The 21727-nt window shown below is 43.2% G+C and overlaps 1 protein-coding gene across 1 annotated transcript in view; it reads left to right on the forward strand.

Annotated features, from left to right (window-relative positions):
- The first annotated feature begins 1326 nt into the window (after positions 1 to 1326).
- Positions 1327 to 21727, forward strand: part of GCN1 (GCN1 activator of EIF2AK4) — a 69931-nt gene continuing 49530 nt past the window's right edge. The window contains exons 1-21 of the mRNA XM_032777850.2: positions 1327 to 1386; positions 4939 to 5041; positions 7404 to 7467; positions 8119 to 8250; positions 9928 to 10036; positions 10780 to 10878; positions 10967 to 11101; positions 11608 to 11676; positions 11764 to 11872; positions 12302 to 12376; positions 13016 to 13144; positions 13384 to 13434; positions 13890 to 13988; positions 14611 to 14784; positions 16117 to 16269; positions 17227 to 17319; positions 19199 to 19274; positions 19452 to 19611; positions 20669 to 20858; positions 20993 to 21117; positions 21457 to 21635. Coding sequence (XP_032633741.1) covers positions 1369 to 1386; positions 4939 to 5041; positions 7404 to 7467; positions 8119 to 8250; positions 9928 to 10036; positions 10780 to 10878; positions 10967 to 11101; positions 11608 to 11676; positions 11764 to 11872; positions 12302 to 12376; positions 13016 to 13144; positions 13384 to 13434; positions 13890 to 13988; positions 14611 to 14784; positions 16117 to 16269; positions 17227 to 17319; positions 19199 to 19274; positions 19452 to 19611; positions 20669 to 20858; positions 20993 to 21117; positions 21457 to 21635 — 2342 coding nt within the window. The 5' untranslated portion in view covers positions 1327 to 1368. The remainder of the gene's footprint in view (positions 1387 to 4938; positions 5042 to 7403; positions 7468 to 8118; positions 8251 to 9927; positions 10037 to 10779; positions 10879 to 10966; positions 11102 to 11607; positions 11677 to 11763; positions 11873 to 12301; positions 12377 to 13015; positions 13145 to 13383; positions 13435 to 13889; positions 13989 to 14610; positions 14785 to 16116; positions 16270 to 17226; positions 17320 to 19198; positions 19275 to 19451; positions 19612 to 20668; positions 20859 to 20992; positions 21118 to 21456; positions 21636 to 21727) is intronic.

Here is a 21727-nt window from a genome sequence, read left to right on the forward strand (position 1 = left end):
GTGTCTCAGGTGGCAGCTCAGGCTCTTAATCTAACAAAACCCCCTGGGTCTGAGTTTAAGGGGCTAGCCTGAGTCTCCGCTGGAGCCATGAGGCACAGCAAATGTGCTCAACGAATCACTGATAACTACAGGAAAATAAGCAGGGTCCCTGCCCTGAGGAGCATTCTACGTTACTGAATACACAATGAAAACTAAGTGCATGGTTGTTAAGTTAGATAAGCAAGTGATGAGTGGATCAGTTGAGACCAGGTCTTATGAGGTTTACTAGGCTGCCTGTTGTTGCCACTTTGGAACTGTCTTTACTGCAGGTGTCACCCCATCTTCTGGAATTTGATTGCTCTGGAGAGCTTCAGATTATGCTGTAAGATTTAGCAATTCAGTGTTTTTGATTTGCTGCCAAGTTAGGTAAGGTCTGTCCCGTGTTTTATGAAAAATGAGCTGTTGTGATTTTTGGGGCTGTGGTTGCTGCTGTGGACTAGCTGAGTTTTCATGTAAGGCCCAAGCCAAAATGTTAAGCCAAAACAGACCTGATTTTCAGGGTCGTAGAACACTCCTTTTAATTCAATGAGAATTATGGGCGATCACTTCTGAAAAATGATCCACATATGGGTCTGAATGTGAATTTAGGAGCATAACTTTTATGCACTTGAGTTTTGATACTAGGTTAAAATAATTGTTTCTTACTAGCCTAACCTATACTTCCTATTTGGGAACTCCATTTTCCAAGTGTTGTGTCATTTTAGGACAAGCAATTTCCAGCGTGTTCCCTGTGCTGTTAAAATAATCTGCTTTCTAATCCAAAAATCTGCCTCTCTTGGTGATTCTATGCAAGACATTGCACCCTTCTGCAAAAAGAGCTGACCACCCAGGCGCTGCGAAAATGGGATTAAACTCTTGCAGTAGGGAACTGCCTTTTATGTTAGCACTGGCAGCACCTCGCACTACGGACCCGGATCTATCACTAGGTGCAATTCCACCCCAGCAATTAAAGAGGGCTCGTATTGCTACAAAGTCAATATCTGCCTTGTCAGCCCGTGAAGAGCGGTTCCCTGTTTCCAAGACAAGGGACTAGCAGCATCCCCGTGGATAGGGGAGGAAACATCAAGGGCAGGGAGTGGCTCGTTCACAGGGCCCCGGCTGCCCTGGTCAAACCCCTCCCAAGCCGGATGCTGTGTGCCCGGCGCTGCAGCTGGGGGGCAGGGGGGTGTCTCAGGGAAATGACCAGCTCCTGAGGCCTCGCTGCAGGACCCAGTCCCGCTCATGCCCGGACCTCCAGGCATCTCTATAGCCACGAGCCCCACCCCCTGGCCGGGTCTGCGCGTGACCCGGAACTGAACCTCGAAGTGCTTCCGGGGTCAGACCGGCGCGATGGCGGCCGACACGCAGGTGAGTGCGGGGGGCTGGGCCCTGCAGTGGGGTGGAGGCGGCTCAGTGAGAGCCGCTCCCGCGGGCGGGCTCCGAGGCTCGGTTCTTTAGCTTGGTCCGTCTCTGGCGGCCGCGTCACGGGGAGCTGGTGGCGGCGGCGGCTCCTTCTCCCCCTCCCCCTCCCGGGATCCGGCCCTTGCCCCGGGGAGAAGGGACGTGGCAATCGCGTCAGTCCCGTCCCTCGCCGGGCGCTGACACCTAACCTACCCCCCCGGCTCCTCCCGAGCAGCCACCCCGGCCGAGCGCGGCCCTGTCCCCTTCTCCGGCCCGTGACAGGCCGAGCGAGGCCGCGCCAAGCTCTCGGCAGCCTCGTGTCGTGGTGCGAGACCGGCCCCGCCGCGGAGTCCGGCCTGGCCGCGCAGGGGATCGGAGCAGCCGCGGCGCCTCGCCCTGCGCGGGGGATGGGACAGGACAGGAGGCGTTTGTAGAGCGTGACTGTCGCGTCCCCTGTGTCCGTGGGGAACGGGAGCTGTTTGAGCCGGCGGGATGAGCCTTTCTCTCCTGCTGGGCCAGGTTCAGGCGGAGGTCGGAGCTGGCCCAGGGTTTAACATCAGCGTTAAAAAGGTCCCTACCAAGCTGAAACAATCAGCTCTGGGCACCATCCCAGCCACTGAAACCCTTTGTCAGTTTTTGTGGTTCTGCAGTCACGTTGTTGTATCTTTTAAACAAATCTTTTTGCTGCCCTCTAACACTTCCACACAAACAGTAGAGGAAATTGACTGCTTCTGTAAGGGAACCAGTGAAACTGACTATATGGAAAGACCTATCAAAAGTATAAAGTGAAAAATATTGATAAATATTTTCTCTGGCTTTCCAGTTTCTCTGGTCTTGAGAGTGCTACTTGGAATATGAGTAGGTTTAAAAAAAATTCAGTAAATGTCCATTTAATGGCAAAAAAAAAAAAGGCTGTCCCTAATACACTGAAAACAATTATGTACATAATAAAAATGTATTCCAATTTAATCACATAGGATATTGCAATAAAACTTGCATGCTCAGTTATTTTTTAGGTGGAATTGGAACTGCTCCACTATGTATTAGAATTGATCCTGTTATGTCTAACAGCTAATGAAGATTTATCAAGTGGTATGGGCTTAGGCTTTAGGAGCAGGAAAGTGAGTTCTGTTTCTCATATTGCAGTGAAATTATGAATAGCTATGATGTGCAGAAGAGTGACAACCATACAGTTCTTAGCTGATTTGTTACAATATTTTCCTCTCTTTTTCTATATGCTTGTGATGATGCACTTTCCACTATTTTATGGAGGTTGCTTCAGAGAGCCCCTCCAAAGTCGGGTCTTATTTGGCTTGATATGTATATATTTAGACTTCACTCTTTCATGGAACTTTTGTCTTTGTATAATTTACTAACACATGTATGTCTATATAAATCTTAATAAAAAGAACAAGCAGTGATACATGAGACCTTTGCACAATGACTCCTCATCACTGAAGTTGCATGAATGGTAAAAACTGCCCATTCCATAAGTTAGTGGATCAATTGGGAACCACTGGAATATAATGCAGATTTAAAATTATCCCAAGTGTCTGAAAACTGAGGTGTATTCCTGGTAAATGGCTGTCACACTTACGTAGGGTGCGTCAGCATCAGTACCTACTAGACATCTTGGATTTGTCTTTTAACAGTGGAAAGTTTTCTTTAAAATAATTTCTCACATGTTCGTACCTTAACTGGTAGGCCGACGAACAGTTAATATTGATGATTACCATCTCTCAACAAATTCTGCAGGTTGCTAGCCAGATTTACCCTACTTTTTGCCCGTCCTTGGAGAGAGGAACAGGGATTAGGATGGCTGAGTTGGAGGAAAGGAGAGGTAGGAATTACCTGGAAATTCCAGTCAGCAATTTTGAGGCATTTCTTGCACACAGACAAAAGTTTAATTGAGATGAATGGAGGCAGTTCATACTACTCAAGAGCAACTCCTGCCATTTCCATGCATATGAAGGGACCTTTTATTACAAACCCAGTGGAGCTGCTTCGGAGGAGATGGATCAGGATTTGGGGAGTCCATGGAGGGGATGCATGTGTTCCTTTGAGTGCAGGGCACAGGTTCAATTGTGCTCCCTGTGTGCCCCAATATAGGAGGGTCTTTGGATGGTGGATCAAGGCATCTCCACCTATGTTGTGGAGATACAGACAGTATGGAGGCTATTCCAGCTTTGAAGCTGGAGTACTGTACGTGAAGCATCTGAGGACTGCTCAGTCTGTGTGCTGGGGTTGGGATTTTATATTTAGATGGTTCTCATACATCTACTGTTTCAGACTGTCTGCAGATGCAGGAAATTGACACTTTATCAGTTGCTACTGGCCACCAGATGTGCCAAGCCCTGCTGTCAGCCTAGAACAAATTATTTTTTCATACATGTTTTACAAAGCTTTATTAATGTTTTAATACATATTAAAAATTAAGGAAACGGACTATTACTGGGATTGGGATTTAAACATTCTCCTGCAATGTTTTCAGTCCAGACATCACAACATGGTGCTAGTGCATAAAAACTGAAAAATTACACTGATTATACACCAAAGTGAAATTAAGTGGGCTAGTTCCATTTCTGAAGCTGCGTTAGGTATAAAAAGTAAACAGCATAAATGGTGAAAAGTTAATTACTGAAACAAAATTAACAATCTAATCTCCATTTGTGTGGTAACATAGGAAAGAGTTTTTTATAAATAAGATGTGACTTTTTAAACATGATAGACATTTCAGTTTAAAAGGAGACTAACCCACACAAACTCCATGAACATATGACAGGTGTCTGTTAAGGTACAATGAGAAACATTTCACTTGTTATTCCTCTTACATAATTTCATAACAATTGACAGTATTAAATCATAAGTGAAAGACTCAATATATGAAATTAAGCCTGCAGCATGACTGTCTCATGGTGGAAGCTCCCCTTAAGTGGGTGAGTGAGTGCAGTCTAGGGGCTAACGTGGACTTCTAGAAAGCAAAAGATCTGCATTCTATTCTGGTGGAATTTTTTCAGCCTTTAAAGGTCATAAATACTAGGCAATTGATTTTACTGGTTCCTTGAGTGATTCACATGAGACACCGTTGCATTGTAAATATAGTCTGTCCATTGCATTGTAAATATAGTCTGTCCATTTGATAAAAGGGTAATTGGAGTCTAATGGTACTGTATATTAGTGAGGATGCAGTACCACGTAAGCAGGTTGAAAATCAGAGAAAGGTCATCCTACTGTATATATGAAAGAGATTTTGAATTATCAAACAAATAGAGGAGCTTCACCTTATATGAGACACTGATAATTCTTTTCATGGATACAGGCAGGAGTTGTTGGCTTGCCAAGTACCATGGTGGTTTGGATGATTGCCTAACCACACTGGTCAGTTAGTAAGAGGAGTTGGCTGTCTCCAAAAAGGCACATTCACCCTTTCCGGTGTTTCTGTTTGTTCTGGGTTTTGCCATCCATATGTTGATAGTGACAAGAGAGTGATAACTTTTTTTATATGAATGGCTGTTTTAGGTTTCTGATACACTGAAGAGGTTTGCTATAAAAGTGACCACAGCCAGTGTGAAGGAGCGAAGAGAGATACTTAATGAACTGGGAAGATGTGTCACTGGGCAAGGTACTTGTATTTCATCTATTTAAAGCATTTGTAAGCTATTTCTTTCACAGTGTGTGTGGAATGCATTTAGGTATATGCCAAAGCAGTGGCTCCCAAACTTCATTGCTTCATATACCACCTTCTGAAAAAATCATGGAGTGAATGCATGAAACATCAAGCTCATGTACCATCAGTGGTCCATTTACCACAGTTTGGGAATCCCTGAAGTGCACTTCATTTTAAAAGACCTGTGAAGTTTGTGGCCTTTTCTTGAGACCGTAGGACTGTAGGCATTGGAGTATGTGGTGTCCCTTATGAGCAGTTCTAACAATTGAATGTCTGTGTCTGTCTGTATGTATACACAAGTACTGAGGTTCGTGTATCCTTTAGCATGGCTTGCTGGTCCTGGAGATTTTGCCCCATTTTTCTGTTCTGCCCCTCTCCTCCTCCTAAACAGCTCTAAACACCAGCAGACCTCAATGTTATTCATAAGGAAAGACCACAGGCTCAGTTCAGTGGCAAAGGCGCTTGGCCAGCTTTATTGCTGACAAAGCACAGTATAACATAGGAGCCACAGGTACATTAACACATGTATGCCTGTAACAAGGCAGCCGCTCAGTCAGCACAGCAGGATGCAGTCCCCTCGGCAAGTGCAAAGTTGCCCCTCCTATGCCTTCCTCTTTTATACATGGATACAAACAAGTTATGTATTTCACTCATATTTTTTTCGTTATTGTCCTGTACCTTGTGCCTGCTAGTTCAAACAAAACATCCCCATCCATTATCTTGTCATCCCATCCTGTTGCGAGAGGTCTGTGTGTTCCTGTACCATCTCCTAGAAAAGTCTTTACGTAATTACTTTAGAACACTGTACCATCCTCTCAGGTCAGGAATGTGTTTACTTGGTGTGCTGCTATTTTGCCAAGGCCAGGGTGCTCTGGTTCATAGCCTTTGGTTTACACTGTTAATTATGCCTAGGGCTCTAGCAAAGCCTAAAACAGGTATCTCAGATGAGAAGTGAAGATGTAAAGTGGGATTCCTGATTATTACATATTCCCATTGTAGAGGTGTCCTGGTAAATTTTTGTAACATCAAATAAATTTTGCTTAGATGAAATTTCAGGAATGATTTAAATTTAGTTTTTCCACTTTGTTTTAATGTGTTGTATGGTGTTGTGTACTTTTAAACAGCTTCTGTGAACCACCCCAGAGGTGACTGTTTTTCAGTGTTGACTGAAATGTTTCCTTTTTACATGAAGTTCATTGGGATCCTTCAAGGTGAAAGGTGTTCTGTAAATGTGAGGATAGTATTACTGGGCGTGATAGCATGCCTCTTCTGAAAGGTGAATAAATAACTTCCAAAATGCTCCTGATCTGAGAACAAGCAGCCTATAGCTGATTATTCATCTGTGTGTGCCCTGTGGGATAACTTCCCCCACTGAGTCTGACCATAGTGAAAATTTATTCTTTACGTTTGGAAAAAGGTAACTAAGAGGGTGATGAGGAAACATGCAGCAATGATTTTTGTATCTTGTTCAGTGTAGACATAAGAAAGGAGGAGGAATGAAAATATAAAGGTTAAATCCTTCAGCAGATACTCATAAAATATTTGTGGACACTGAGATGCGGAGGGAGCCCTGTTTGATGCTGATGTCCAGTTGGTTTCACTCAAACTAGTGTTACCATATTTCATGTAGGAGGCTGGATCTTATATTATGCTTCTTGATTACAAAGTAATCCTAGAATTTTTAATTAGCTGTCTACAAATGATTAAGGATCTGATCCAAAGCTCGTTGAAGTTGATGGAAAGACTTCCTTTGTGTCTGTGGACTCTGGATCAGGTCCCAAGGTTGTAGGTCACAGCCATGGCTTTTAGGGTTTTTTTGTATAAAATCATGCTCTTTATCACCCTGGCCAGTCTTTTACTAAATAAGACTCCTCCGTGAATCATTACTGCAAATGTAGCTTTATATCTGTCCAGAGTAGCAGAGTATGGGTTTTTCAAATGCTCTTAAATAATTTAAAATGCATTTAATGATTGAAAATGAGGGGGTTTTGTGTTTTTTTTAATAAGATATTTCTTTGACTTTTCTCATAATCTCCTATGACATACAATTTAATACTAAGGTATTGTGTGCTCTGATTTTTTTTCCAACTTCTAAAAATTGAAATTCTGATTACCATTTATTTATTTTGTCATGACAGTCAATCAGCCTTGGGCCCTGATCCTGCAAACACTAACACTCATGCTTAACTGCCATGAATAGTTTCACTAGAATCAGTGGGGCTACTCACACTAGTAAAAGGAAGCATTTGCATGTTTGCAGGATTGGGGCCTTATTGATGATTCCCAAATAAACACTTTGGAAACCAATTTATTGCAGATCTGCCAGAGAGTGCAGTTAAAGGGCTTTGCAAACTATTCTGCCTCACCCTGCATCGTTACAGGTGAGTACGTGGGGCTGGGAAGGCTGCATATCTGATAGTTGAACTTGACTGTAGTATCTTCCAGATGGAAATAGTGTTGATGTGGAGTGTAGTATATAGTGAGATTTGTCCTAAGAGTGCTGTCCAGTAATGTAAGCCCAACATTTAGAATCTGTAGAAAAACAAGTTTTACAACTTCAAATAACAAAAATTCATCTTTTCAAATTAAAAACAAATTAAGATCTTGATCCTGCAAATCACTGTGCATGAGTGCATCCCTTTGCCCTTGCAGAGCTCTGGGAGTTGCAGGATCAGGCTGTAACTGAGCAATTTTGGGTTAGATTTAAACCGTGGTCTGTAGTAAAGAAGTGGTTGAAACCCCCCTTTGGGCCTGCCAGAATTAATTGATAATCTTATGTCATGGGATGAGAATTATTGTGGTTTTCCTCTGGTCAGGTCAGACTGTCTGTTGAGGTAGGGAATGGGTCATTCTACCATGAGTGTAGATGATGTAGATCCTTTTTCACCTGTTGGAAAGGTAAAGATATAATGGCTGTTGGCGAGACTGATGATGATAGGAAGCAGAACCCTCTTTGTGGAATCCATAATTTAATATCTGAAACACTGACATGATTTGTAAGAGTAACAGAAAATGTTTCCTTTTCCCTGTAGAGATGCAGCATCCCGCAGAGCCCTGCAGTCAGCTCTCCAACAGCTTGCAGAGTCCCAGCCAGAAGCAACAGCAAAGAATCTTCTGCAATCCCTGCAGTCTTTAGGGATCAGTGGCAAGGCAGGAGTTCCGAGGTGAGGGCCGACTGCTATTCCTGTTGCTGTGCGTGAAACCATTTCATGAAATACTGCCAGTCAGCCTCTTGCATCCAGAATGGAAGCTTTACCGCCGAGAGGGGGTAACTCTTACTTTTTCAAGCAGAATTAGGGAAAGTTGATGGTTCGTATTTTATTCTCATTTACCATGTCAACCATCTTGCCATAGAAGGAACATCATTTCCAGGAGAGTGACTCAGAAACTTCTGCCGAAGCCTGTTTTGACTCTGATTGGAGAGTACTGCAGCTAGTACTTCTTTATGCAGACGCAGCATGCTGAATGCCCATTGGGAAGGGAGAGGCTTAGTTCTAGTGAAATTCAGATAGCAGGGTTGGGCTGGATTACAGTTTCCTTTCAGTAGCCTTCAAATACAGGACAACTTGTTTTAAGCTGCTTTATCAAGGAATGACCAGGAAAGGGACACTTGTTCAGCAGTTTAATATCAAGACATTATTATAGTTATTCTTAGTTTTGGTACCTTAATCTGCTTTGGGTTGATTCTGTGCTGCAGGGGTAGTCAATAGGTGGACTGTGGGCCAAATCTGGACTACCAGATGCTTTAGAACAAACGGCAAGATCTTTTTATTTACTTATTATTACTAGTATTGTTATTGGTTTTGTATTATTTTTCTCTGGAGTCTGGACCTTGACCAAGAAATTTGGACCTTGGGGGAAAAAAAATTGTTACCCTGCTGTGGTGTGTTCTTGAAATTAATTTCTAAAACACTATATTGCGGTTGTATTCCAGTAGCAACCAGAGATCCCAGTTAGGGAATAGGTCCAGAAGACCAGAAGTGACCTTTATGATTGAGCATGACCTCCAGCATAACACAGACCGCAGAACTTTACCTGATGATTCCTGCATCAAGCCCAATAACTAAGGATTTGAATTAGAGTATGTCCTTTAGAAAAAATGTCCAATCTGGATTTATCCATGTAATGTAGTATTTACTCCTCTAGTTACTGTCTGGTAGCAGCTGGTTCTTAAGGGACTCTGATCCTGTTATTGTCTGTAAGGATGTTGGCTATAACATTGTACCTTGAAGGAGAGAGCGGTCAAATGGGGGTATGATTATTAGAGCTCTGACAGGCATGTGAAGGATCCATCTTCTGCCATCACTTTAGGAGAGAACTGAGGATTACAACAGAGCTAGGAAATAGATCTGGCACAAATCGGAAATAAGTGTGTTGTGCCAAAGTGGCTGAGGGTGAAGGATAAGTGAGTAGTCATTCAGAAACCTGAGACAGTGCAGTCCAGTCAGCCTATAGAAGAGAGCAACTGATGAGAGAGCTGGGTTACTTGCAGCCCAGAGATTCAACTTGCAAAATGTTTGCCTCTCCCTTCTCTACTGGCCGTAGGGATCTCCACAGATCTTAGGGATCTTGCTCATATTGTGGTTTGACATCCCCAGAAGGCAAGGTTTGGCCTTCTGATGTGTTGTTCAGAGGATTCTGAATGTTTAAAATGTGCTAATTAGTGGTGCTGAGAATTGATTTAAATCCCGAGACTTCGGCTGTTTTTCTTCAGTGAAGATGCTTCACTAACAAGATGACAAATTCCAGTTTGGGCATAATAATATACGTGTCCTGGGTTGTTAATGCTGAGCAATACCTCTGGAACTATAGACTCTCTCCTTTTCCCCTTTCTGTGACAGTAAGAGCAGTGGATCTGCAGCTTTGCTGGCTCTCTCCTGGATTTGTTTGCTTGTGCGCATAGTCTTCCCAACACGTGACAAGAGAGAAGGAGAAACATGGAAAAAGCTGGTAGGTATTTTGGTGCTCTAGAAAAGTATCTAGCCCCTCAGGGATAAGGAAGAGGCTTTGAAGTATTGTCGTGTATTTCCAGACCAATGTGGCAATGTGAGGAATCCTGAATGTGACTGTGGGCTTGGTAGTGGTGATAGTAACAGCTGGTGTTACATTAAAATCCACCTTCATAGGGCCTTTCTCTTCCCTTTGTTTACCCTATACACTTTGTATAGTTTTTTGGTCTCCCTTATTCTGGTAAAAGAGTCAGGAGGTATTGATATTAATAGCCTTGACTAGAGCCAGGCAAACTTGCTTTGTATATTTCTGTCTGGAACTGCGACAAAATTGTTGGATATTCCCCCAGATCTGTTAGTAATGCAGCTGAATCCCAACTGCAGTATCCTGGGTTGGTCTCATCCTGCATGTCTCCTAAGCATGTTGCCAATTATACCGCATTTGGGGTGGTGTAAAGAAGCTTTCCACTTTGTTTTCTCTTTATTGGTTGGTCTGTCCTGTGGACCTTATTCCAACAAGGACCTTATTTCTTATTGGAACACAGTACCAACTGGAGGTGTGAAACTGCTATTCTCTTTACAATGCTCACATGAACGTTTATTTGAAATCCTGTTTAAAGTCGTTTGTAATGAGGAAGTTGCTAATGAAGATCCTAGAAGCCTCAGAGTTAGAGTGAACGTTATCTATTTCTATTTCTCAAGTGGTGAGTGTGTAAATGTGTGTCTTCCTATTTCTCTTGGCAGGTGGAAGTCCAGTGTTTGCTTCTATTAGAAGTTCTGGGAGGTTCTCACAAGCATGCAGTGGCTGGAGCTGTGAAGAAATTGAACAGGCTTTGGAAAGAGGTGACATACGGTTTGACAGTGTGTGACCTAATTCACTGACTTTTCTAGTGTCACTTGAGTTAATGTATCTTATGGTTCTTCTCAACAGAACCCAGGGCTGGTGGATCAGTATCTGTCTGTCATTCTCAGTCTAGAACCAAACCAGAGCTATGCTGCAATGCTGGGGTTTCTGGTGCAATTCTGCACAAGCCAGAAAGAGATGGATGTTGTTAACAGACACAAGGTAAATAAGAACTCTGACTTCTTTCTCCTCCAGAATAATCAGAATGATATTCACTGGGAAGGGGTAGAAATGTTACAGCAAGGCTGGTGCTTTATATGTGTCAGTCTGATAGTAAAGCGAGATTGCGCTGATTAAAGCTCAGGTATCCTGGCCTGAGTTTGCATTTAGGGAGACCATTGGCACATCCTGCTCTTCAGTGTATCTCTTGCTTTTATGAGACGGCCAGGACGCCTGCTTTCCCTATCTCTGTATCCTGATTTCAAGAATAGAGCTGAGCACCTAGCTCTCCATGGGTTTTTTGTGTTCAGGCTGGCAGATAGGGCAAAGAGCCATGCTTCCTAGTGGAGCTGTGTGTGGGGCAGTGGTAATAGAACTGAAATTCAACTTGAATGGGGCTATGTGTTCTGGGGGGAAACAAGATGGGGCATGATCTTTCGCTCTCTGCTGGCATTTGGGGAGCGTGAGCAGATTGTGACATGACTGTAACAGATGTTCTGCTTGTTCAGAGTGCCCTTCTGGATTTCTACATGAAGACCATCGTGATGAGTAAGACAAAACCTCAGAAGCACTTGCTGGTAAGAGACACATGGCACTGTTTATACTTTTGTCCCATGTATAATGTTTGCTGCTGTTCTAGGTGCCTGACCATGTTCTCTCTGCAGGATAACTGTGCCCCCCTCCTCCGATATGTGACTCACTCTGAATTCAAGGACCTGGTCCTACCAACTCTGCAGAAATCCCTGCTACGCAGCCCTGAGAATGTGATTGAAAGTGAGTCTTCTCTAAAGCAACACGGGATGGAGGCATGAAGAGTTGTTCCTTGGAGTTTAGGAGTTGGTGTGGGTAATAGGAGAATGCCACCCATTGGACTGTGCTTAGGCAGACTCTTTGCCTGTGAACAGAGCTAGGTGACAGGCTGGCTGGCTCCTATAGGGTGGATGTGGAGAGATCGCATTGGTGATGTGATCCCAAGTGGCTGGGTATGTAGTATCTACTGCTTGCGGGGAACAGACTTTCAGAGCTGAATGTGTAGAATAATTCTGAGTAAATTTGTCCATTGGAGGCAGTTTCTTTGGTTTTCTTTCCACTTCTCATGGCAACAACTCCTCTAACGGTCTCTGAGAGCTTGGACTGCGTGAGGTTACTGCCAGGCTAAAAGCCAGTTGTTGTTTAACACCATAACTTCTTTTCTGTCCTCAGCAATCTCCTGCTTGCTAGCATCCGTGACACTTGATCTCAGCCAGTATGCTCTGGACATTGTGAAAGGACTGGCCAGTAAGTGCCATCATCTCTGGATTGGGTTGACAGATTCTTAGCAGGACTCCCTACAACTCTGACTGTGCCTGTGTGTTTATGACTGCCATATTGTTAGTGCCATTCTTGACTATGAAGGTGTCCTTGGCATTGTGGGTGGGAGGTGATACTGTGTTATGGAATTGAAATATTGCATATTAAACTTCTGAAAAGAATTAAGGTTTCCGTTCTAGCTATCTTGTGGCTGCCTGAGACCTGTTGTACAAAGTGCTTTAGTAGTGGTTTTTGGGGTAAGGCACGGAACAGGGAGTTAAAAGACTTGGCTTCCGTTTCCAGCCTTGCTACAGACTAATTTGGGACGCTGGGCAATGCACTTAATTCCATGTGCCTCGGTATCTCCATCGGTAAAATAGGGAAGTATCATTCCAATCTCACAGAGGAGTGGAGTGTAAATTTGTTAATGTCTTTAAAATGCTGTAGAACTGCGGCATTAATAGTAACAATACAGATTATATGCCCTGCCAAAATGGAAGGGAGGAAATTCTTACTTGGCCAGAAGCTAAGGCAGGCTGCATGGTTTGCACAAAGATGATTTCGCACCCTGTTGAGGAGATATGCATAGCTCTTGAGTAACTCCTAGCTTGCACATTCCATTTTTAGGTCAACTGAAATCCAACAGTCCACAGCTGATGGATGAGGCAGTGGTGGCATTAAAGAATCTGGCTCGACAATGCAGTGATCCATCGGCTGTGGAGTCACTGGGGAGACACTTGTTTGCTATCCTGGGGGGTAAGTAACTTATTGAGTCGGTCAGTGCAGATCAGCTGAAGTTTTCTTGCTTTCAAGAGTGTTCCATATCGTATGTCAGCTGTAAAAGTTGAATAGGGCCAGCATGGTCTGGATCTGGATCAGATGGAAGACTGAACAATTTTCTGGTAAAAATAGTCTGTCTCTCTGGTGGATTTAATAATTGCCCCAGTTAGATTGCTTGCTACCAACTCTCTCGCCACCGTGTTTTTTGTTGACAGGTTCTGAGGGGAAACTGACGGTTGTGGCTCAGAAGATAAGTGTCCTTTCAGGTAAGGCTACTGGAAGAAAGTAGATAGGTTTATTCTGCAGTGGAACAGATTTAGCGGAAAGATGAGTACTTGAGTTGTCAGTGTCATGGTCTTAACCAGCCATGCCTGGAAGGTCTTGGGTGATGGTACATATTATTGCCTGCAGGCTAATGGCCTTCTGCTCTTTAAGTAGGTTGGTGGGCATCAGAGACCAGTGGAAATTCAGAAAGCTTTATAATGTGTAGCCAAAGGAGGAGGATTAGGTGGGTGCAGCAATGATTGAAATTTAGAGAGAGATCCACCGGTTCTGTAGCAGCAGGATGGCTAAATCCAGAATTGGTGCAGTGATGGAGAGAAATTTGAACAGGCAGAGATGAATGGGATTGAGCTGTGAGGAGTCGGTTGTAGCCTACATTGTCTGGTTTGCAGTAACTCTTGTAGTAGGGCACTAACCAGGGAGTGTTTTGTCATTTTAGGAATTGGTAGTTTTAGTCATCATGTGGTTTCTGGATCTTCAAGTCAAGCTCTGAGTGGAACCATGGCTGAACTTTTCATCCCTTTCCTGCAACAAGAAGGTGAGGACACAGTTTTCTTTTTTCTGGATCCTGCACAGCTCCATTCAAGCCAGAGTAGGATTTTGGTGCAGAGCATATTTAGCTGAAGATAACTCTGATACACAGCTATTGAGTTATGGGATCCTTTGTGTACACCAGGGGTTCTCAAACTTCATTGCAGTGCAACCCCCTTCCAACAACAAAAATTATTACATGTTCCCAGGAGTGGGGACTGAAGCCCGCGCTCGCCCACCTGAGCCACACTGCCCTGGCCTGGGGTCCAGAGCCAGAGCTTCTGCCCCAGGTGTGGTGGCCTGTAACCTGAGCTGTAACCCTTGGACTTCGGCTTTGGCCCCAGGTGGTGGAGCTCAGGCTTTGGCTTTGGCCCCAGGCCCCAGCAAGTCTAATACCAGCCCTGGCGACCCTATTAAAACAGGGTCCTAACCCGCAGTTTGAGAACTGCTGGTGTAGACCCTCATTCTATAGTGATAAAGCAGCCTTGTAGAGAGAGTATGCTATGTAAGTTCAGTTTGAATGGATATTCTTTCCATCAGTCCTCAGCGTCTTCCCGCTTACCTGCTACTTGTCAATGCATTCATGGGTTTGAGATAGCTGTGTTGACTTTCTCTGCATTTCTTCCCAGTCCATGAAGGCACTTTGGTACATGCAGTCTCTGTCCTCGCTCTTTGGTGTAATCGGTTCACCACAGAAGTTCCCAAGAAGTTTGTAGAGTGGTTAAAGAAAGCCTTCAGCCTTAAAACCTCTACTTCAGCTGTGAGACATGCCTACCTGCAATGCATGCTAGCCTCTTTCAAAGGTAAACTTTATGATCATAACTCTTACAGTTATGCAGGGGAACAGAGGGGTAATTGAATCTCATGCTTCCAGGTGTAAACTGATCATTGCAGGGATATAGATAGATTCTGTGTGGCAAATTGTTTCTGAAGTAAAGGTCTTCAGAAACCCCAAACTTTTGGTGCTCCTTTGAGAATGGCTTCTACTGGCTCTCATCATTGCGGACCCAAAATTTGGTCCCCATACTGTAGAGTAACAGTCTGTGTAGTCTAAAATATATAATATACGCTTAAATAAATCCACTGAGACTGTATAAACCGAAGAGATGATTAGTGTTGGTATAGCTGAACAGTTAATGCAAATATTACACACATACTGTGGAACTACCTTCATTTTCTCATTGTGAGTGACTGAATTTGAACTTTCTAAGTGAACTCTCCATTTCTGTCTACCAGGAATCTGTCTATTGTTATGAGAGCAGAAGCAAATACTTTGAGAACTGAATTAGTGGTGAGGGCCAGGATCCTGCAATGAGACCCTTGTAGCCAGACCCCTGAGGTTGTTGGGGCTTCATCGGGGTGCTTGTGTGCAGCTGCTCATGGGATCAGGGATCAAGGCCTCAATATTACAAAAATGGAAATGACCCATTCATCTTGCTGATTGTGCCATTGGTTTGACCTATCTGATAAATATGAAGAATATAAAGAGATTCGATCTAATTCTTGGATTTTTTTTTTATGGTTAAAATACTCTTTCTTGACTGACTTTGGAGTTTTGTAATGTTACATATTTCTTTTTTTGTTTATGGTATTTTGTGTTACAGCTTGTATTGGAAATGTAAAAAAAGTAGTTTTGAATGTTAATTTAAAAGATATTTAAATTTGAAAGCCAAAGGTAGAATCCTTTGACTTTTGATTATTTGAGATGAGAGAGGTGCTCACAGACCTTCCAATGAAGCCTGCTTTGGCTTGTTTCAGAAAATGTACTCTGTTCAGGAAATATTCTCTGTCAAATGCAGGGAAACTGGGTGGATGAGTAATTGTGTAGCATTGGATCGGAATCTTCTTTCATCCTGAACAGAAATTCAGAGAGAGAAGGCAGCATGTTACTGAGGATGGAGGAGTGGGAAAGTGCCTCTGTTTGCTGTGGAGTTAAAATTTAATAACAGTGGTGATGTGAGGAACTAGAGTCCTTTTGGCAGATTATCTGTTCTGGAGATGTAGACCTTTCTTAATGGTCTCTGTAGTCCATTTCCATAACTGGATTTATGACAATAGAAGAGCTGTTAGAATTTTTCAGTGTAGATCCAGGAAGTCCACCTTCTCTTGCCTCTTATCTCTTCCTTTTTCCTCAGGCGACACGTTATTACAGGCAATGGACTTATTACCAGTGCTTATCCAGACAGTGGAAAAGTCTGCATCTCAAAGTACGCAGGTTTCCATGGTAATGGAAGGCGTTGCTTCTGCTTTGCTGATCTGTAGGATGTCTTTGGCTGATGCACTAACTGGTAAGAGCCCACAAATGAACAAGTTACCAGCACACTGACAGTGGATTTGTGATTTTGTCATATTCTTTGTCTGTTGCTTGCTCATAGAGAATCCTTGTCCATTTGTAAGCCACTTAAAGTGTAAACCATGGTAAGATTTATCCCATGTGGAGCAAGTGCAAGCAGATCTCGTGTAAATGAGACTAAGCAGAATTGTTACTGTGCCATAGCCGTGAAAATCCTGGCCTCCAGTGCCTTAGGTTGGTGCAGCATGCCTTTTTAGTGGTCACTCTTATTACAGAAAATCTTCACTTAAGGCTTAAATTCCCATAATTATTGACTGAGGCATTGATTAAACCAGCATTAAGAATGTGTTTTTTCTTTTGTAACACTTTTTCTCCTTCTTTGGAGTGTGGTGAGGTTGGAAAATTGGGAAATGACCCTCTAAAGAAGCAGATGGGGACCCCACCATCCACTAGAGTAGCAAAGGTTGTATGCTTCCCATTAAATTCCACCACCAAAGCCTCCTTCAAAGAACTGTCCAAACTCAGGTATCTGCTCGGGCAGAACTCCTTTATACAGCTTGCTCCCTGTCTACCAAACATGACGTGCAAGTTCCCTCCTCCCCTTCAATGTTTGGATCACTTGTCCTAGGAAAGTCTGGATGAGACAGAGATGCAGCTGTAAATGGGTCTTTCTAATTATTGTAATCTCTTGGTTCATAAGTAAATGTCTGTAGTAGAAAGTGCTGCTGTAACAGGGCTGTGGGTGGGTGTGTAGATGATATACAGTCTGAATGCGATAGCAGGAAGTTGTGGAGGAGCAGTGAAGGTAGAGAACCCCAATTTAAGAGACAGGATTGAACTGTTTCAATGAAAGAAGTAATTGCATGGTAAATCCTGGCTTATTTTGAATTACGTTGACGGAAAAATCTCTCCTCTCTCTCTCTCTCTCTCTCTCTCTCTCTCTCTCTCTTAGAGTCCAAGCTGAGTGGCTTCTGGCAACTGATTCTGGATGAGAAAAAGCAAATATTCACTTCTGAGAAGTTCTTGCAGTATGCATCAGAGGAAGGTGAGTTGTTAAATGTGATAAGAGTTCATTGATACACATCCAGTTCCTGTTTAATCCTATCATCTGGGACTTTACAGAGCTGTTGCTGCTTATTAGCCATATTGTCTGACACTAGGATCAGATTGCAGACTAAAGTGAACAGATAGGTCCTTTGAGAGAGCAATCTAGTCTACTCACGATCCTCTTTTAACGTGTATTCGTTGATTACTTTGAGTTATCAAACACCTTGTTAAATGCTAATCTAGACACTTCACAAACGTTGTTCCATGACACAAATAATTGTGGAGTATCTACAGTCAGTAGATTGTCACAAGTTTTAGTCTAGAGAATCCCAAAGAATGAGGTCGGGTGGAGGAGAGAGAAAAAGGGGAGAAGTAATGGTGTGTTGGGAAAGAAAATCTATGGGAGAAATAGAGAGATTTGTGGAGGAGGAATAATGGGGAAGACAGAAAATCTGTTGGGCTATGAATTATAGTGAGTGCTGTCTCCATTTTGTCCCCTCATGTTTAAAATGAATTAAAAAGATTTAAAGGAAAAATTAACAGAACGTGTCCAGAAAAACATGACCTTTTCAATCAAAATATTTGAAAATGAGGTGATTGATTAGTTCTCAAAGTGATTTTATCTGTGCGCGGAGCTTTGAAGATGTAAATCTTTCTAAATTTGAAGTAATATTATTTCTCCTTTACTCACTGTGATCACAGTTCAGGAGTCAGCATTTTCCTTTTCTCCTGATGACATTAGTATTGCTGAAAGGTGCTGTACTTGTCATCTTGTTCCTGTTGAGAGCAGAGCTATGCACGCAACAACTCTTTGAACATGGCTGTCACGAACAAGATGCTAGTGTTGTTTCCCTGAGTAGTATGGTCAGGGATTTTCCCCCCAAGACAAATGATAGCAAAACAGTATTATAGAGATGTGATGATAGCCAGGGTGCATGTCTTCTATGCTGCTGCAGAATCCACCCTTTACTATAGAATTATGCTTCAGAATCTGGGCTTTCATTTAAAAGAAGTAATTTCCTGCTCTCTCTATTGTGAAGAAAACTTTGAAAACATGAATAGAGATCCTCCTGAGTCTGCAGACTACCTGAAATAATATCCCTCAGATACTTAACAGCCACTGTTATTTGCAATTACATTTCAACTCTGGAGCCTGATGCTGACAGTTTGAGTGACCAATTGTGAAATGTTTCACTACAGATTATGTAAGCAGAAATAGCCAGCTAAGTTGCTTAACAATAGCAGGCCATTTCTGATGATTTTCTGGTTGCCAAAAATCCCCACATTCCCCCTATCCAAGTGCCAAAACCTCCAGCTTCTCTCAACATCTTGTATCATGCAGCTATATGTTGTTGAGACTAAAAGCAGGGGCATGCGGAAACAGAATATGAGGATGGCATAAATTCAGTAGCACAGACGATTGTAGCAATAGTATTATATGCTCATTTTTTAATGAAGTTGTGCCAGAATTCTACAGATAATAGGACATTGCTGCGGAATTTCGGTCCATCGTGTCTTGGAGTGTACAAGGTCTTGTCTATAGCCCAGTTTCCATAACCTGTTATCAGACAAAAATGGTCCCCACTCACATTGCTTGGGGGAATCATGCTAGAAACCTGCTAGTAACAGTCCTATTCAGTTACGTTTGGTACTTCCAGTATTTACAAAATCTTAGTTGCTTGTGATAGTGTTACCTCTTAGATAGGATCAGTAAAGGATATGTCTTGGCAGCTATGGAAGGATTGGTTTTTCAGATATGTTATTCTGAAGTGTCTATGCACTCTTTTTCTGCTCATAGGTTAAGATCCAGCCTCTTTAAACCCACAGCAAGTAAACCATCATGCTGTTTGTCTTACATGTCTTGTGTTTCTCTACAGCCATGTGCACGGTATTGCAGCTGACAGAGCGCCTTTTGTTGGATCATGCGCATCGGCTCCCTGAAAATAAAGTTCAGTACGTAGAAATTGTCTGTTTTAATCGTATGCAGTTAACTTGCTGAAGTACTAATGCAGGCAGTGAAGAGGGAGGTCCTGGGACTTCACACAGAGAGGCTGGACTTTTCGATATCTGCATGTCTGAATGTTCTGCCTGACTAGCTCCCTTGCTGAACTTGTTTCTCTCTGTTTTCAGACAGTACTACCGAGCCCTTGTTGCAGTACTGTTGAGCCGGAACTGGCATGTTCGTAAGCATGCCCAGAAGACGGTTAAGAAACTCTTGTCCTCACTTGGAGGGTACAAGTTGGCCTATGGGATCTTGGAGGAGCTGAAAACAGTTCTCAAGTATCATAAGGTGAATGATCACCAGGTCTATTCCCTTAACACTAGTTCCTGGTGTCATGCAGATTCAGCCCCTGTAATTTCCTTGCTATTAATGCTGCACAACATGTCAAAACCAGAATTTTGGCTTTATAAAGGATGTTGTGTTAATGATCCCACATAATACCACTCCTTCCTTACTAGACTTCCATAAGTAACTGTACAGGTGTCCGGATCTTTCAGGTCATTTATCTTTCCTTGTGACCACAGCTGTCCTCACCATCCCTCCTGTGCCTCTGTTTGGGGAGGAAGACTTCCACCTTCACTGTGCCTGTGTTCTTTTGTCTAAGTAGTTAATGATTATTTTCTCTGTCTCCTTTGTGAGGCTGGAGTACTCTGTTCCCCTTCTCAATGTGCTGGTTAGTAGCTGCCCTTAGCTAATAGTTCAGATGCTCCGTTTAGGCAGTCTTTAAAAATTATGTATAATATGCACATTTTACTGGTCATTATTTAGAAATGAAAAAATAATAAAATAAGAGACCAAATTAAACACACTATTTGCTAGGCTGTGACTGTGCATAATTATAAAGTAGATTGATTTGCAGTATCCAACCACCATAGGTAGGTTTTGCAAAAGCACCTATATGACTGTCAGTGAGATTTCTGCTTCTAAGGCACGTAGGCACTCCCTTTCAGTGTCAGATGGATCCAGGATGCTTAGCAGAAGTTTTTTTGGTGAGGACGTTGGGGGGAATTACACACTATACAGATTGGATGTACTTGTTAGAGTGAACGTCCCCAAATCCATCCTCTAGGAGGGTGACTTATTTTATCCTGCCTTTCCCCACTGGTTGAGTTCAGAATAACCTTCCTTTCTCAGAGTTTCTCTTCCCTTTACATGGTTCTTAGTTCTGTGCTTCAGTCACAGCACCAGCCTTTATCTGTTCTTTCTTCCATAGTCTGCGGGTTTACAATATTATCTAAGGCAGCTTATTTTTTGTTCCAATACAATTTTTTTGTGCTGGAGGAAGAAGTGGCAAGGCCTTCAGAAATGTGCTCTGGTGTGTTAATTGCAAGTTCTGTCTGTTCAGGTGCTGCCAATTGAGGCTCTGGTGACAGAGACTGGAGAGCTATCTGAGCTGGGGAAAGCATACATACCCTCTCGGGTGCTTCAGGAAACACTGTGTGTGATCTCAGGTGCAGCAGGGCTGGAGGTGGACCGTACTGAGACAGAAAATCTAGCACTGGAGATGCTGTTAGTTAGCCATCATCCTTCCTTGGGTGAGTGAAGGGACAAGACCGTCCTACTGGCTATTAGGTGTTGGTGAGGGCTGCCTGGGGGGTTTGCTTAGATTTATTAGCAGTCCCTGCTCCGTATTTATTATGCCTATGTATTCCCGTAAACGTCTTTCCAGTGGAGGTGCAGTCTGGGCTTTGGCCAGCCCTCCTTATCAAGATGAAGATAGACCCTGAAGACTTCATTACCAAACAGCTGGATAAAATTCTACCCAGAATCACCACTCAGACACCTATAAACCAGGTGACTAGCTTTTGCTTTTCCTGAACTATCTCCAAGGACATCATAGTGGCAAAGGGTGGAGGTGATGAGAAAGGGAGAGTGGCCCATAGGGAGGGAGGGAAAGAGTGCAGAAATGAAAAAACCTTTTCCATAGGAAGTTGCTAGGGAAATGATGGGCCAGTGGCTGAGCTCTAGGCCTGGGTGAGGTGTCAAGAGCACCTTAGACAAGGAGCTCTTTGCTTGGAGAAAATGACCTGGGGAAAAATAGTTTGGGCCAACTCAGCAGGGACATAGGCTTGTGAATAAAATGGTGAGACTGTTTTAGTGAACACTGACCACAGTGGGTTTTTTTCTTGGCAGTCGTCCATGAATGCAGTGGGATCGCTCTCTGTACTTTCACCTCGCAGAGTGCTCCCGCAGCTGATCAGCACTATCTCAGCTTCTATGGAGAACCCAGCTCTGCGCCATGTCACTCGAGAAGAGTTTGCCATCATGCAGACACCAGAGGGGGAGCTGTTTGACAAATCCATCATACAGAGGTAAGGGCTTTTAATTCCCTGTGTAAATTGGAATGTGGAGGTCAATTTCCAGTGGCTTCCAGCCTTGGGGTAAAGGGTTTCAGCAGCTGCTC

The sequence above is a fragment of the Chelonoidis abingdonii genome, chromosome 22 (assembly GCF_003597395.2).
Source record: "Chelonoidis abingdonii isolate Lonesome George chromosome 22, CheloAbing_2.0, whole genome shotgun sequence".
NCBI classification, from domain to species: domain Eukaryota; kingdom Metazoa; phylum Chordata; order Testudines; family Testudinidae; genus Chelonoidis; species Chelonoidis abingdonii.